General features: G+C 42.2%; 1 protein-coding gene across 2 annotated transcripts in view; it reads right to left on the bottom strand.

Annotated features, from left to right (window-relative positions):
- Positions 1–795: 795 nt before the first annotated feature.
- Positions 796–18,001, bottom strand: part of GABRP (gamma-aminobutyric acid type A receptor pi subunit) — a 24,894-nt gene continuing 7,688 nt past the window's right edge. The window contains exons 4-10 of one of the 2 annotated variants that reach the window (XM_003781950.1): positions 16,140–16,207; positions 14,874–15,091; positions 12,415–12,497; positions 6,816–6,953; positions 4,598–4,750; positions 3,909–4,096; positions 796–1,595 (exon numbers count right to left, since the gene is read on the bottom strand). In XM_003781950.1, the coding sequence (XP_003781998.1) occupies positions 1,293–1,595; positions 3,909–4,096; positions 4,598–4,750; positions 6,816–6,953; positions 12,415–12,497; positions 14,874–15,091; positions 16,140–16,207 (1,151 nt within the window). In that variant the 3' untranslated portion in view covers positions 796–1,292. The remainder of the gene's footprint in view (positions 1,596–3,908; positions 4,097–4,597; positions 4,751–6,815; positions 6,954–12,414; positions 12,498–14,873; positions 15,092–16,139; positions 16,208–18,001) is intronic. The other variant, XM_012807425.2, reaches the window with a different exon arrangement.

Genomic DNA, 18,001 nt, shown 5'->3' on the forward strand with positions numbered 1-18,001 from the left:
TGGCCTTGGAGAAGACAGCTCACCTGTAATGTGAAATAGGTTCCGTAACATGTCCCTTGGTTACTCAAAAGTTCAGGACTCAGGTACAGCATTCTCCTGCTCACATAGGACATGCCACTCAAACTAGTCAAGCCAGAAGGAGTAGAGAGCTGAGCAAGGCCAAGTTTACTTGAGCTAAGCCACTTGTTTCTGCAGAATGCAGAAACAGCATCATTCGTGGTCATTAGGGTACAGGGATGCAAGCTCCTCTTGGAAAGATGCAGAGAATCTGCTTCTGGGGCCATGCTGCTCAGTGCTAGAGCAGCAGAAAGGACAGAATGGCAGGGACTATCTGACAATGTCAACCAGGCACTTTTAGTGCTTCACCAGTATCTGAGTAAAGGCAACTAGAAAGTGAACTTGATTCTGAGCAAGTCTTCATGGCAGCAGTCCATATTAAGACTCCTAGAATGAGTCTTAAAAAAATTCTTCCCTTTCTATTTGTGATGTGATAAAAAGGCTTTAGCATTGTGCTAAAGGACTGATGTGCATACAATAGTAAAATCATAAGACATGTGTAATGGAGGAAGAAAGCCTCAGAGTCCTTCCAGTCTGGGGAATCCATTTTATTTTAGAAATAAGAAATCTATGTTTGAGATTATTGATTCTCTAACTTTTTCTTTACTTACATTTAAGTTTCAATGATAGGGCTTCCTGGAATTTGGGGACAATTCTGCTGTGGTATTAAATAATGCTCCCTATTAAAAATGCAATTCAGCATTGAGTTCGTGTAGTGACTTCCAGTGATAAGCCCACATTTCATTTTAATAAAAAACACAAAACTAGAAAATGTTACTTTCCAAACAGATAACAATATATTTTATAAACATTTCAGAGATTTAGTAAATAATGTGTATAATTAATTTAGAAACAACACCTGACACTTGAAGGTTACCCAATACTCATAATGATCTCCTTCCTACTTTTTTTTAATATGAGGCAAATGCAGACCAGGGAGACACTGAGCAAATAGCCATTCCTGAGTATGTTTGTAATCTTGGACTCCATAGGGATGTCCTTGGTAAAGATGGAAGAAGAAAGGACTGATGTTTCTATCATAAGACCTCATAATGCTGGGACTTCTACACAGCTTAGAATAATGGTCAGGGGTCCATGGTATTAGGAGAAATTTGTTCAGATGTTATTTTGGTCACCTGACATTGGGTCAATATGCACACTTGGCCTACAATACCACTAACAACATTATCTTGTTCTGCTAAAGACCTATGGCATGCCAAAAATTCCATGTTGTCTCAAAAATACATGTAGTATGCCCAGTAAAATACATTGGCCAGCATAAAAATCAAAGGAAAGAGTAGTTTGGAATATCGGTCCACATTACTGGGGTTTTGAATTGTGAAATAATCAACAATCCTGCCTATCTTTTCTCGGAAGACAAACTTGAACTTGTCACTGGTTTTCATTGTCAAGTCACTATAGTCCACGTTATTGCCAGAAATTTCAATGCTCGCAAAGCTGATCTTCCGTTTGAAGCTGGAGATGGAGCTGTTGATGATGTTAGTAATATTGACTTCTTCCACTTCCTTCGCTGTCGCCTAGTTCATAGACAATGCAGTTAGCTTAAAAGACTTGACTCAGCAAGATAAATAAGTAGATAATGAGCAAATAAAAAGTTTAGAAGCCTCAGTATTGAATAATTAAGTTTAATAGAGAGTGGCATTGAGTGCCTCAGAAATTGGCTGGTAAGCCAGACTTGGAGTCCTGTTATCCTGTTGGTAGAGGTCACCAGCATGTGTAACAACGTGTAACCAGGGCTCGCTCTCCCTGTGCAGAGCGGTGCACTAGATGCCCAATGCATGGGCTGTGAAGCTAAAAGACCTGGGTTCAAATCCCTTTCTGTTTCTCACTATGGTGAAACTTTAGTCACTTTAATCCTAATCCTGGTAGGCCGAGATGGGTGGATTGCCTGAGCTCAGGAATTCGAGACCAGTTTGAGCAAGAGCAAGACCTTGTCTCTAAAAATAGCCAGGCATTGTGGTGGGCGCTTATAGTCCCAGCTACTTGGGAGGTGAGGAAAGAGAATTGCTTGAGCCCAAGAGTTTGAGGTTGCTGTGAGCTCTGATGCCATGGCACTCTACAAAGAGTGGCAAAGTGAGACTCTGTCTCAAAAAAAAAAAAAAAGACTCAATTTCCTTGCCTGTCAAAGGGTGATGATATTAATACCTACTCCCTGAGACTGATGGGAAGATGAAATGGTCTATATTATGTGAAGCATCTAGTAGGTGTTTGATGAATTTTATTCTGTTCCAAGGAGAAGGGAGTGACTGATTATGAAAGATGATAAAAATTAGCTATGTTTTTAGGTCTTTGCCATGCAAACAGAAAGAATGTTGCTATTTGCAGTTCCAAGGAGCTGCCATTCTCCAACATGGCTGGGGTGACACAGAATGTGCGAGTGTAGTAAAGCGAGAAAGAGTGTGATTTAGATCCTTGGCCAGGCCACTTGCAAGGTGTGGGTCATCTCTAAGAAGCAGGTTCCACACAGTAACATCGTAATAATAATGGTACCCATTGCACTGGGTTGTGTGGTGGACAAAGATGTTAGTAGGTGTTTAGGAAACAGCAAATACTCTCTAGAGCAGCTATTATCATACACAGGGCAAAATAAGGGCTTTCTAGTGTCTTCAGTGGAGCCTCCTCTAAATTCTCTAACCTCCTTTTAGCCAATCTAGCCAATCTAGATTTTTAGGGGCAATTCAACTTCCTTCCTTCCCCTTAAGGAAGGCTAGAGGGAGCAAACAAAAAATTAAATTCACATTTTTCTGTAGCTGGCACTCGTGATTATTTGTCTTTCATGCTTGAATAATATGACCGTGTATATAACTTTGCCTCATAATAGCCAAACACAAGGGAAAAAGCAACTGAGTCTTTGGGCTATTCTCATTCCTTGTTTCTTACTATTAGACCTGTGTGGTCCTAGCACTTTGCTAAAGGTGGGCATCTCTTCTGAATTGGATTTCTGTTATTTTCTTGCTTGTTAGCATGAGCTTTAGTGTGACAATAGCTGTCAAATTTGGCTACTAGGGTTCCATGTAAAGAGTGATAGTTAAGAGCATGGCCCAGTGTCCACTGCAAGTCGGAATAACAAGTAAATTTCAGGCTTTTGGAAACAGATTTAGGTTGGGATCCCAGTTCTACCTCTTAGTATCTATATCCCCTAGGATAAGCCACTTACCTTTCTTGTTCCTTATACTCCACAACTATAAAAATCCAGCGATAACAACCTCAATGGATCGTTATGAGCATTTTAAATGATATAATATTTGCAAAAGGCTTTTTACTGTGTCTGGCACATGCAAATGCTTGATAAATAATAACCATTATTATTACTCAGATAGCTGGACCACAGCATTCCACTGCTAAATCAAATAATGACAATCTTTCCCAGCAGAAAAATATACTAACCAAGAAATTTGTCACAATCTAATTTTTCCACACGTTTTAGTAAACAATTACTGACATAATTTAAGAACACAAGAATGCAAAAGAAGAATTAAAGAACAAATACATATTAATCTGAAATTAAAAGCAGCTGATCATCTTTGCTTTGATATTGGACTTTTCATGGATGCTTGTTTTCATGGTTGTGATTTTATGCTGCATACGGATAACATAGTTATTTCCTGCTGGAAAATTAAATCTATTAATAGCTCATTGTATCTGGTAAAAAGAATGGTCTTTCTCAAGGAGCACCATGATTTCAGACGTACCCACATGAACAAGGAGGAGACTCACTGGAGCAAAATGAACCCCACTGGGAAGGAAGAACCAGGTCCAGCCCACCTCTGCAGACCCTTCATTCCATGGCACAAGTGATGGATCATATGGAGGGCCTTCAAAATTCTTACCCTATCTTTGGCTGCCATCTGCTGTAGGGAGCTGTAGTGAGCAACTGCATATTCCAGTAAGGCCCCAAACACAAAGCTAAAGCAGATCCCCAGGTACACATCGATGGCCTTTATGAAGCAGTTGGTGTTGGGAAGAGAAGTGCGGGACCCAATCATCAATGTGGTCATTGATAACACGGTGGTCACTCCTGGGAAAACGGGCAGCACATGTTTCTACGTCAGGTCAGTGGACACCGTTTCCTAGCAGAGTATCTCCACATAGGGACTGACAGCAGGAGGGCAGGGTGCAGAAATGCAACATATCTGATTTTATGCAAAATCTCCAACCTTCTGGAATAGGGTCGATTTGTCCATTTTATACAGATTACGAGTGATGTAGTTTCTAAATGTTTTACCTTCTGTCTTCTCCTTGGACAGAGTGGTCAGTACACAGAATAACTAACAATGGGCCATCTAATTACAATTATTCCTCATCTGTTACTGCAAGACATAAGTTTAAAAATGCACCATTCCTCAAGTACTGTCTCTCTGCCTCTCTCTCTCTCCCTCTTTCTCTTTCTGTAAAAGAATCTCTCAAGAAACCAACTCTTAGAACTTAACCCTGCAAATATCAACGAAAACAAGGATAGAAGGGGGGAAAAATCAGTTCCCAATAAGCCCGTCCTTAGAAATCTGTTGGAGCTGCTTACCAATGCAGGTTCTTGCAGGAACTGAATCAAGGGAGATCCAAAATGAAACCCAGGATAACACCACCAGGAAAGTGGAAGGAACGTAGGTTTCCAAAATAAAATACAGGACATTCCTCCGAAGCTCAAATTGCAAAACCAATCGTGTGTAATTTCCTGATAAGATAAACAAGAGGTACGAAATCATGTCGTTCACATAGCAGGGTGGTTTCCCTATGGGATGTTTAACTTAGCTGTATCCACATTAAGCCCTCTGTCATTCTCCAAAATCTCATTGTGAACCATCATTATGGTTTTCACCAGAGACACTGCTATTGCATTGAATGAGATTTAGAAGGGTGCTGTTCCCCCATTCACATCCCTTTTGTTGTCCTTGTGAAGAGATCATCCCATCTGCAGTTCCTTTTCCCTGCGTCTCTGATCAGAGGGCTCCGGGAACACTTTCATCCTTGTCTCTACAGCTGTATTCATACAGCATCTTGATATCTACCTCACTAGACAGTGAGTCCCTTCGTGGAAAACCCTGAGTCTATTAGTTCTACACTCACAAAGAAGTGGTTTGATGAATACCCTTTTAATGAAGATGACCTGAAAAGCCACCCAATTTTCTTTTTTTCTTTTTTTATTAAGCCACCCATTTTTCAAGAATACTATGAAATAGATCCAATAGACGTATTAAATATTACATTTTTTGAGGATTTTAGAGGTACCCCCAATTTTATGATACTTCAGGGCTCTCCTTAGGAAGCTATCAGTGTAGTTTAGATGTGGCAAATGTACAGAGTAGACAGTTATCGTAACAGAATTCTATGTGTGGCAAATAAACTACTATAGCGTAAAACATGTGCCCTGGGTTAGGGTACCAAGTTATGCTCCTGCAGTCCTTCTGTTAAGGGAGGTGAGCAAGGGCAGACGGAGCAGTAGCAGACGGAATTAGCTTGCTGGAAGGATAAAGAGGTTTCCTCTGGGAAGAGGAGAGGTCTGGCTCAGAGTGGAGTAGGACAGCGGATGTCAGTTCCCCTAACCCCATGCCACCCCCAAATGAAAGCCTGGAATTTAAAATTATACCATTAAATAGCCAAACAACAGAAATATTACTGAAGAAATATAGTATATTATAAAAATATGTAATTTTAGAGCCTGGTGGGAACCTAGAGATCACTCTCTCCACTTTATTTAGTGGAGAAATTGAGACACAGGGAATTTTAGTGACCTGAGTTAAGGACCAGTAATTATAAAAACCAGGACTTTTGCCCTTTGGTCCAGGGATGTTCTGTTAGTCTACACTGCTTGCTTCATTCCTTTGATTTTCGAAGTCAATGTTTGGGGGAAAAAACACTTAAAATCACTATTTGACTAAATCATCACCTTCTTTTGTATTTAAAATTAGGTATGTGCTACCTGGAGTTAAACAATTCTGAAAGCTGAAGTCACTTTTTTTGCATGAATCCAGACTGGGCATCTAGGTTGGGCAAACTGACAGCATAACAATTTACAAACACATTTCTAACAAGTAAGTAAAGTGTTATTTATTTGTTCTTTATGGAAGTAATACCTGCTAATGGCTTACAATTTCTAATGATCTTGGTGTATGTATGATTCTTAATGCCATCCGGGCTCAACTGAAATACATAGCACTTTTTCTCAGGGTGCCTGTGTAGATGACAATAATCATTCCTAATGTCGCCATGAGAAAGGAAGAAGAAAATACCAACTGCTTATCGAGAATGACATCTTTTAGAAGCATCTCTCTCTAATGCCAAAGACTAAGAGATGCGATGCTGGTAAATGAAGTGAACAAGTAATTCTCCCTGACAAGCTTACAATAATTAGGGCGTTCAGGCTCTTGTTGGCTGACGACTGCTGTCGTCTTCATCTGTGAGCTGTGTCCTTATTTTTACTCTTCGTGGCAGAGAATCAGTGCTCCAGTTAGAAACACGAGTAAATTTTATGCATGAGGAAGGCACAGAATTTGAGCAATCAGTGGAAGATATCACGTGGTGACCAATAGTGCTAGGCCTCAGAGCTGGTCCAGGCCTGCTCCCCAGTGGATCACTCAATACTCAGAGTGGAGCTGGTGGCAGAAGAGCTGAACCCAAACTCAACCGCCCTGGTCCCCAAAGAGGTAAAGTGGAGAAGAGATGATATTTCTGACTCATTGAACAGTCCTCTATCTCAGACTGCTTATTTTTATTTTATATAATTTGTCACACAAGTTTACCTGTTTCCTGCTGCGATCTGGTGACTAAGGTGAAATACCGTTGTATGGTATACTGAGCAAGCCGCAGGTTTTCCAGCCCACGCACAGAGTCATTCCCTCTCAGCCAGGTGTACTCCACGTCGTGGCCATCATAGCCCCCTGGTGAATAAAATGGAGTCAGAGCAGAGCAAGGATGTTGCAGGTTGAATGGGTCTGGAAAATGCTACAATAGGTTGACAGCATGAGCTCTATCTTGGTAGTGGTGAGTGAGTCCAAGGATGACCCCATCCAAACCTGGGAGTGATTTCTCAAGTGAAATGACAGTGTCTGTTCAGAGTGAAGCGACCTGCTAGGACTTTTTGTCATCAATTGAAAACTGGCCCTATGGGCCTGGCGCCCATAGCACAGTGGTTATGGTGCCAACCACATATACAGAGGCTGGCAGGTTGAACCCAGCCCAGGCCAGCTGAACAACAATGACAACTGCAACAACAACAACAAAAATAGCTGGGCATTGTGGCGGGCACCTGTAGTCCCAGCTACTTGGAAGGCTGAGGCAAGAGAATTGCCTAAGCAAGCATTTGAGGTTGCTGTGAGCTGTGATGCCATGACACTCTACCAAGGGTGACACAGTGAGACTCTGCCACAGAAACAAAACAAAACAAAACTGGCCCTATGCTAAGTATCATGTAGATGTGGCAAATAATAAGACTTTAGAAGTTGCATCTTTCATTTTAAAAATTAGATCTATCAAATGCGTATCTGTAAACACACAAAGGCTTATGCTCGATCCTGCCTTCCAAGATAGTCTAATAGCTCTGATGGTGTTTTCAGGGACTTTACAACGGATTTGTTCATATTTTGACATTGGCATAAATGTAAACACAAAACCAAAAAACCTACAGCCTCCTGCTTTATCAGTTTGTAAACATGTGTGTTTAATAAATCTCAAAGGAGTTTAATTAATGTACGTCATAATGGCAGTGATAGTTACCTTTCATTAAACATTTATGTTAGTGCTTTATGCATTGTGTTCCTACTGTTCTTGCAATAATTTCTATATTTCTTAACTTCTAAGATGCCCCTTTTTTTATATTTTCTGAAATTGAGAGACTTTACAATTGGTTAATATATTAAAAAGTAGAGCTTAGTTTTCTAAAACATTATTATTCAATAAATGCTGTTTCTCAGCATTGAGAAATTATAATGATTTTCCCACTTTATTCTGAAAACGCTCAGATTCGGAGAGATTGCCTCACTTTCTCGGGATAATAAGGCATGCAAGTAACAAAGCAAGGATGGTATCTCAGGAGTTTAATTCCAAAGCCCATGGATGATGATGACACTCATATTATCTATTGTTGAGTAAGCAGTTACATTTCTAAGTGCTTCACAACTTTGTTATCATTTAATCCTCAAAATATCTCTTGGAGAAGATATATGAACGGTTCAGGGGCACATAAACGATCCCAAACAGCAACAGTCATTAGGAAAATGCAAATCGAAACCACAGGAAGACGCCTCACGCCCACCAGAATGGCTATAATAAACAAGACAGACGATAACAAATGGCCAGAACGCGGGAAAGCTGGAACATTACTGGGAGGAATGTCACTTTGGAAAACGGTTAACAGTTTGGCAGTTTCTTAAAAACCGAGGCATAAATTTGCCCCTTGATTGAAATTGGCCATATTCTAAGTCTAGCTATTTGCCTAAGAGAACGAAGTCATGTTCATACAAAGACTTGTACACCACTGTTTATAACAGCATTATTTCTAATAGCCAAAAGGTGGAAATAAACGAAACATCCGTAAACTGATGGGTACGTGAAGAAAATGTGATATGCATTTATATAAAGAAATACTACCTAATCGTAAAAGACATGCAGTACTGACACGTGCTACGACAGGTATGGACCTCAAAAACATGCTAAGTGGAAGAGCCGGATACAAAGGACCACATGGTCTGAGGCCATTCGTGTGAAATATCTAGAGGGGGCACAGGGACAGAAAGGAGAAGGGTGGTTGCCGGGGGGTTGGTGGTGGAAAGGTGGAGTGACTTCACATGGGCACAAAGGGTCTCGGTGAGGGACAGAGATGTTCTAACAATGGCATGTGGTGATGGTTGTACAATACATTTATCAAAAATATTTGAATTGTACTCTTAAAATGGGTGAATTTTATGGTATACAGATTACACTTCAATAAACCTGTTAAAGATCAACTCTTTGAGTCAGATACTATTGTTTTTCTCGCTTCACTAATAAGGAAACCTGAGGTCCAGCAAGGTTCCTCACTCACCCAAAGTCACCCAGCTTTGGGATTCCAGTAACTGTTAAACACAAACCTATATTGCCTCAGTTTTCAAAGTCTATCAGGAAATGTGACACCAGTGTCGGGTTTGACATTTTGTTAAGTTGCAGTGTATGGTGTCCACTGTTTAGAAAAGGGTACTTTTCCCTCCATGGAGCAAAGAAATGGCAATGAGCTCTTAGGGGATTTCCAGGTAACAATTATCTGTGGGTCCTTCCCTGGTAGCCCCCAAATATGGACTGAAGCTAGCTGTCTGCTTAGGCCCATGGTTCCAAAGGAATAAAAGGTATCTGTAAAAGTGAGTAACACAAGTTCCTACAATTTGCTTTTACAACTAGTAAATGCTCACAATCATTACATGATCACCTCTCTGTCTCTGAGTGAACATGGGAAGTTATGGGATGGTACCAATTCTTTTCTGGAGATGGCATTTAGAAGAAAAACCCTGGTGAGGCTTCTGTACCCCAAAGCTGCTACTAGACATTCAGCAAAAGCTTCCTCTGCTCACTGGGGATGATATCTGTACAAACAGAGTGCTGAAGTTTCCAGGAGAATCTTGCTCCTGGGATTTGAGATGCGCCCAGTCATGACACATGAAGGATAATTACCTTTTCCACGTGGGACCCAAAATGAGTTCTCTTCTTGATAAGCTCAAGTTTTATGCTGCCACCAAACAGAATTATATTGCTTCAAGAAGGTTTCGGGTGCATTTAATCAATAAGGTAATTAATCTGTTTGTCTAAGTCTTTAATTACATGTCTACTTTGTGAAAAATGGCTTCTGCCTCATAATGGCCGTGCTTCTCTGATACTGCCCCCTCGTGACCTCACGTAAGAAGGAAGCGTCCACTAGTCTCTGAAGCTTGACTATAGTCCGCCGACTGGCCCCAGACACAAGACATCCTTTGATACCTGAATAAATCATACGTGAGGTGCTGTCTGCCTATCACAGGTGCCCAAGTTTGGTGGGCAATTCAGAGCAGTTTACTGAGGAACGGTGGAGATATTGTTCCTCAGATATTATGTGACGATGCCAGGGAATTCATTTGTTATACATCAGTTTGGAGTAAATCCTCATTCTTCATTGGGAGCAAATCCCCAAATGACAGTTTATATAACCATTTCCTAGAATTACGGTTTAAGGTTTACGTAGGTCAAGTAATGTCTTTTAAAAGTTGGAAGCAATTGTGTTCTAAGTGTCAATGACTGCTCTGCATATTTGCCCTGTCTAACCTCTCCCATGTTCTTTCTCACTTCTGTCTTAGCAGATTCTGAGTCCTACTCTTGGCCAATTCCAACCTATCCCAAATGTCTCTTTTCAAGTGACATTTCCACTGGGAAATCTCCAACTCCCCCCAGGCTTCCATGATACCATTACTTTTGATTGTTACCATTTATTCTGTTATAATTATTTAAAGTCCTGTATCTTCTATTAGACTGTAGACTTCTTGAAGACTGGAACATCATTTGCATTTTTGTATGGCAAGCATGTACCACAGTGTCTAACACAGATCATCATTTAGTTGCTAAATGGGTGAGTTGGATGCATTTAAATGAGGATAGACAGATGGAACTCAACCAGCCATCCAGACTAGCTGGAGACTTTAGTGGGACAATATAAAGAACTGCAGTATTAGAATGAGATAAAAGACATCCCTTAGGACACACAGGAAAGGAAAAACACTGGTGTTGGCCCTAAGTAACGGGAAGGAACTGGCACAGGAATATGTTTGGGACCACTGGATGACAATCACACTGTAATTCAGCTTAACATTCTGGCAGGATTTGGGGAATCCAATACAAGCATCATGTGGTTACTCAATTTGGGGCAAAATAATGATAATAAATGGGCACTGGAGAGACTGGGAAGGAGTTATTAAAAGCTTTTCATTATGCCCCTATTACTGTTAGAAAGCACTTTATGGTATGCTCAGAAAAAATATATAGCTCAGATCACAAACAGGCCCCTTGGAGCAAAATCTCTATGCGACTCTTCAGCCCAGTGGAAGGGCGATTAGAGTTGGGGGACTTTTGGACTTTGGAGCCACTCTACCTAGGTTCAAGTCCAGTGTTGCTACTTACTGGGTTCCCTTGGGTAAGTTAGCAAATAATAAGCCTCCATTTCTATATCAGCAAGATGGGAAGAACAATATTCATCTTATAATACTATTCGGAAAGCATCTAATATAGTTGTCTGACATGAAGTAAGCAATGAGTAAATAGATGCTAGATTATTTATTAGGGAAAGAACATTTATTATTATTGTTAACGAAAAAGCTGTTTGGCCAAGGAGACCAGGGCAACAGCAGGCTGGGGCTCATAACACATCCTGTTACCTCCTCCTAGAAGTCTTTCCCCACTAGCCTTTCCACTTCCTCTGAAACTGGATAGTGAGGCTTTCCTATTAACTACAGTGCTTTGCGCTAGAACAAAGAAGAAAAGAAAGCTTTTGAGGCTATCTAGAACTAAAAGGATAGCCAAAGGCATGCTTGCTGACAGATGAATAGGACATTGATGAAAGGTCTATGACCTTCTCATCAGTGTCTAGAGGGACGGCAGCTAATTTGATCTTGGTGGAGTAAGGGAGCTTGGGTGGGTGGCTAATCTGATCATGGCCATGGAGTGATTCATGAAGACCTCACCTGGAATCAGAGACCCTTCGAGAATTGGCAGCCAGAGAGGTGACATAAATGAAATGTTGAAAGTTGAGGTATCTAAGAGGCTAGTCTAGATCTGTTTTCACCAAAATGTTTTCTATAAAATGATTGTCTCACAAAATACTCAGGAAATGAGATTCCATGGGTAAATAAGTTTGGGACATAACTATTCCTTCTTGGAATTTCACATGGAATTAGCTTAGTAGAGTTCTTTAAAAGCTCTTGAAGAAGAATGTTAACGTTTTAGGCTTTATGGACCTCCTGGTTTCTATAAAGCTCAAGTCTGCCAGTGTAGTGTGAAAGCAGCCATGAACATTATCAGGAATAGCAGTGCTCAGATAAACATTTATTTACAGAAACAGGTGATCAGCTGGATTTGGCACAAGGGCTATAATTTTCTGACCCCTGGTCTGGACTACTAATAACATTAAAGCATTTCTTTTGGAGATATTTGGTACTGACACACAACGATTCTCTCCAAAAAATGTAAAGTTGGAGGGTGTTTCTGGGAGGAGTCACTAAACCTCTCAGAAAGTACAGTCAGAAGGGATGAGTTCATTGTGAATCAGTATCAAGAAAAGGAAGGCCACTATCATCAGGACACTCTTCACCCAGGAAGATCATCTCAGGAGCCTGCGGGATTTATACTCACAGCTTTCCAGCTGCAACTTGCACGTCTGTGTGTCCATGGGGTATTTAGACAGATCCATGTTACATGCAACAGTTGTTGTGATTCTAGGAAGGGAAGAATGCATTCACAAAGGGTTATGATGAATCTATCCAAAGTACACATTCCCATCCAAGGGCCACTGCAAGAGGACTTTCACTTGAACTCTTACAGTGAACTTGTGACCTGGAGCCTGCATCCAAATCTTCCTTGAGGTTTTCTGTCCCCATACAATGCCTGGGAGGCTCCATTAAAACTGGGTGCTGAGTAGAGAAAGTGAGAATTCTGGCAATGAACAGGCAAAACTTCCAACAGTATCACAGACCAGACTTACTCATCGGCTTGCTTGAGATGCTTTTGCATTCCAGTTTTAGAATTTAATCTTGATGGTAGACGTGTGTGGGGCTAGCCCTGTGCTCACGGTCGTTACCGTCACCATTTGGCAGTGGACTTAGGGGCTTGCTGGGGCTCCCATGGCTCTGAGCGGCAGGGCTAACCCAGAGCCCAGTTCTCCTGGCTGTGCTCTTCTCACAGGGCCCGCCTGCTCTTGGGGATGAGAATACAGAGCAAGTGGAGGTACCAGGTAGTGTGGGTCACAGGGTTTAATACCCAGGGATGTTCAATTAAAGACCAGTCAAGGCTGGATGTGGTTTCTCACGTCTGTAATCCCAGCCCTCTGGGAGGCTGATGCAGGAGGATTGCTTGAGGTCAGGAGTTCATGACCAGCCTGAGCGAAAGTGAGGCCCTGTCTCTACAAAAAATAGATAAATTAGCTAGGCCTGGTGATATGTACCTGTAGTCCTAGCTATTTGGGAGGCTGAGGCAGAAAGAATGCCTGAGCCCAAGAGTTGGTGATCAGTTGATGAGTTGATGCCACTGTACTCTAGCCAGGGTAACAGAGTAAGACTCTGTCTCCAAAAAAAAAAAGGAAAAGAGAAAAAGAAAAGTCAATGTAGTCCTCACAATGGAGATTTTAATCAGTAAGACTTTAACTTCCGTTTTCTTCAGTGTCACCCATTCTTAAGCACCTTTATTTATTAAGCACTGTGCTAAGTGCTTGGGGGCAATGGGGGTGATTATAGCATGGTGCCCACCTCAAGGAGGCTCACCCTCCCTTAAGGGAGGCAGAGAGTAAGAACAGCTGCTGTTTAGGAGTGCTTACTGTGAGCCAGTCCCTGAGTGTTTTGCAAGCATCACCCCTTGTACAGCCCTACCAGGTAGGAAATGTTTTTATTCTTACTTTGCTGCTGATGAAACAGGGTCAGGGAGTCAAGCAACTTGCCTAAGACCACAGAGCTGCTAAGGAGCCGAGCAAGGACTTGCACCCAAATCTGACTCCAGAGCCAGGCTATTAAACCAGTGCTGATTATAATCCTCACACAAGACTGACTGTGGCATATGCCACGACACAGGCAGGGTACATGTACACACACACGCGTGCACATACACACTGGCACACACATGCTGTGGGAACATGGGGACAGGGGACATTATTGCTGATTGCTATTGCGGTCAAAAGAGAAGTCTAGTTAGGTTTCATGACAGAGGAGTTAGGTTTTGGGCTGGTCTTTGCTAAATTCAGTGCAGCTCAGGTATATTCAGAAATTCCCTTTCATTGGTTAGCTCAATTTTTTCTTTATAACTTCCGATTCTGACTTGGGATTAAAGGTCAACCCCAGGAATGTCTGGCTCCTGGCCTCTTCCTCAAGGCCTCTGGGAGCATCAGGTTGCACAGTCCTTATACAGAGGTGGTTGAGTCTTCCCCTGGGGGCTTCCCCAGGCAACAGCTAGGGAGCACCTTTCTTGTTCTAATTTCTTGTTCCAGCCAACCAGAGGCTGCATGGACAATTGGATGAAAGGAACTTTCAGCCTCAGGGATTTGGGGAGAGGGCAAAGGGGAGCCCAGGGCAGCAGGCACCAGAGGCTATGGGACACCACATCTGATTTTCTGTCTGAGCATGACTCAGACAAGCAGAGATATACTCTGGAGCTACCCCAGCTCCACTGAGCAAAGTTCCTTGCACGCACCTCTCTGTTTGCTCCTACGGTTGCCCTTCCTTCACCCCTCACTGGCTTCCTTTTACCCTTTAAGACTGAGCTGTGAAAGCATCCTTTAACATTACCTTCAAACCAATACCCTAAACCCCATCTTGGGTCCTAGCACCTGGGACTTCCTTTGTCTCGACATCTGTGTCCTTGAGGCAATATTTTCTTCAGCTCAGTGTCCTCACTGCCTAACAAAGGGCCTGGCACAGAGCAGGTATCCTGAAGATGCTTACTGAGCCAGACTAAATGAGAGAAGGCCCTTCTGCTATGAAGACAAGGATCTAAGAAGGCAGGTGCCTGGGAAACACGGGACCTCACAGTGTTTTAGTGCTTTAGGGCTACTTAAGATGCATCCAGCCACTTCCCCTCCAACCCTGACATTGCTGGTGTCCACTTACCTCAGGGCATACAGGACTGTGCCATTGGAGAAAAGACGGATGAGCCTGTTTCCCACAGTGACTTCATGGAGGAAGGACTTCTTTGACTCCACAATGTAGGTGTCTGGCACCCAGAGGAACTCCACGAGACGAGCATCCAGAGTGAAGCTCTTGTTGCCTTCAAACACCAGCCGCTGGTCCGTCCAGCGCTGTCGGAGATAAATGGTGGCCGTGTAGTCCTGAGGGGAAGGCAGGGGGTGGAAATGGATGGAGAGGGGAAGAAAAACCCCAAACAGAAGAAAAGTAGTCCCTCTTGGCCTTCCCTTAGATCAAGTGTACACAGACATTGGTGAATAAAGTTATGTCTTGAGGTGGTGGCTTATAAGAAAAACAAACTGTCTTTTGTATTCAGATAATAATTCCCACTGTCATGTTCAGGACCTTAACTTGCTTGGCATGTAAGCTCACATTGCCCTAGATCAAAGGCTTTACCAAATTGTTGAAGTTTTTGGTGAGCTAAGTGCTAGGGTTTGCCTAGGACTTATGCAGAAAGCTTACTGAGCCCTCTAGGTGAGCCGCCTTTAGTTTGACCTTGACTTTTTTTTTTTTTTTGAGATGGAGTCTCACTCTGTTGTCCTGGGTAGAGTGTCATGGCATCATCATAGCTCACAGCAACCTCAAACTCCTAGGGTCAAGCGATACAGAGGCTGTGACTTCAGGCACGCACTGCCATGCCCGGCTACCTTTTTCTGTTTTTAGTAGAGACAGGGCTCACTCTTGCTCAGGCTGGTCTTGAACTTCTGAGCTCAAGCAATCCACCTGCCTCTCCCTCCCAGAATGGTAGGATTGTAGGTGTGAGCCACCACACCCTGCTGACTTTGTGTTTAATATGTTCTCTTATGTGACAGGATAGTTAACAGCAGTCATTTGATTGTTAGTTTTCATCAACCTGTTGCCTCCTCTATGAAGGACTGTGGGATACCAGGCTTGCGTACTACACTTTATTCATTTCTCTTATTCTTATCCCTCACCAAATGCACCCACACCATTCCCTGTTTCTCTCCTCCTGGCCTTGTAATCCACCTTCTTCTTGATACTTAGAACGTCCGTTCTATAAGAATCTTCCACTGTCTTAAGTTTTGGGATAGGTCTCCAGCTCTGCCATTGCAGAGGGAGGGGAGCTGTATGTAAGTCTTTCTTTTCTGTTGTTAAGTAACTAGAAAGCGTACCCCCATTAAACACGAAGAAAGGGATTCTTTGGACAGAATACAAAGGGGCAACACTTACCATGTTACTCTCTGAAATACTAGAAATACTTGCGATGTCCAGAGTCAGTGCGATCTGAACTGGTTCTCCTAAGAATGAAGAAAAAATTGGAAATACATAGAAACACAAATATAAGGTTTCCTAATACTACACTCATGCATTAAGAAACAAAAATTAAAGACTACAAAAGTAATACTGCCTCGTTAGAAAAATTTTAATGATCTAGAAGTATAAAAAGTAAGAAGATAATTTCCATCTTTCCCGTCTCATGTGTAACCATTGTGTACAGTGTATGAAAAATATGTACAAATAGTTATCTTAATACATAGGAGAGATGGCACTGTTTAATTTGTGCATATTTTAAAGAACACAGCAGTGAGATATTTGCTACTTCTTCCATGGAGAGTTTTTCCTATGATGCTTGCAAAGAACTAATCATTTAGAAACGTAACAGAGATTTGGTAATCTGGGCAGATGTCTCACCACCCCATAATTAAATTTGCCACCATATAGCATTCAAGACTACTCACAGCTGAGCTTTTGCTGACCTCCTGACCCTTTCCTCCTGTTCCTTGACTCCCCTGGAACCCTAAACTATTTAGAATTCTGGAACCTTCCCCACTGGGTCCTGTATGCAGACTTTTAGGTCTCAGCCCTGAAGTCTCAGCATATAGACCCAACTCCAGTGAGATCCAGTTTTAGCTTTAGAGACTGAGGTGTCAGAGCCACCTTTACAAGAGCCAGGCCAGCCAGGCATTTACTCCTCCTTGGACTGGAATGCAGACGAAAGGGCCTGGACCCCAGCTCTGTCACATCTCAGTTCTGTGATCCGTGAAAGTTACCAAATCTTTCAGAGCTGTGATTTTCTCGCCTGGAAATGGAGATAATACTAATGATATTCTGGGGTCAAGGAGAGAGTTAAACAAGATTGGGTGTATAACAGTGTCTTTGGAGAGTGGGGCAAAAGGGACTGCACATGAAGTGCCTGCCCAATATTTTTTATGAACCAGAAAATGCTCATAAATGGTTCTCTGTACAAAGCTCCCAGCATCATGTGTGTCCATCACATCATAGTAGGTGTTCAAAATATAGCATTTTCCTTCCCTGCCCCTCTCTCTTATAATCCTAGCTAATTTTGGGAAATGAACAACTTTGTTCACCAAGTTAATAAATGCGATGACATTCACTTGCTATAAATAACCCCTGGGGAGTGCCACAAAGACTCTCTGGCAATGCATTAACCAGATAGAAGAGAGGTGGGATTCAAAAGGAGCTTAATAACACATAACGAGTAGGAGTCCAGCAAAGCAACATGATTATTAACCCAAGGAAATCAAGGCACTGAATGCAGGCAGGAATTTGGAAAAGGGGTTTTAGAGCAAATACAATTAAAAAATGATTCATTGTACATGAATCATTTACTTGATGGAAAAAGGGGAGATCTTTGAGGGGAGACTTTGGAAGGTGCTGAAGGGGTGTGGTTGCTAAGTGGCTTTCTGCCTGCCAGGTAGCAAGATGAAGCTCAAGATGAAAAGCCTGGAGTCAGAGAGAAGGGTTTGAATTCATGCTGGCCACTGAACAGCCTTGTGACCTTGAGCAAATTGCTAATCCTCTCAGGTTTCTCACCTGTAACACAGAGTTACTGGTGCTCCTGTGGTTTGAAGGTTTGTTTCCTCCAAAAGTCGTTTAATTACCATTGTAATAGTATTAAAGTGAAACCCTGAAGAGGTGTTTAGGCCATGAAGGTTCCACCCTTCTGGCTGGGATTGGCACCATCACAAAAGGGTGAAGTTGAGGCCCCTCTTTCATCTCTCTTATTTGTATGCCTTCTGCCATGTGATGGTACAATTTCCAGATGCTGGCATCTTTTTTTTTTTTTTTTT

This window comes from Otolemur garnettii, unplaced genomic scaffold (assembly GCF_000181295.1).
Source record: "Otolemur garnettii isolate 467f Iridium unplaced genomic scaffold, OtoGar3 scaffold00003, whole genome shotgun sequence".
NCBI classification, from domain to species: Eukaryota; Metazoa; Chordata; class Mammalia; order Primates; family Galagidae; genus Otolemur; species Otolemur garnettii.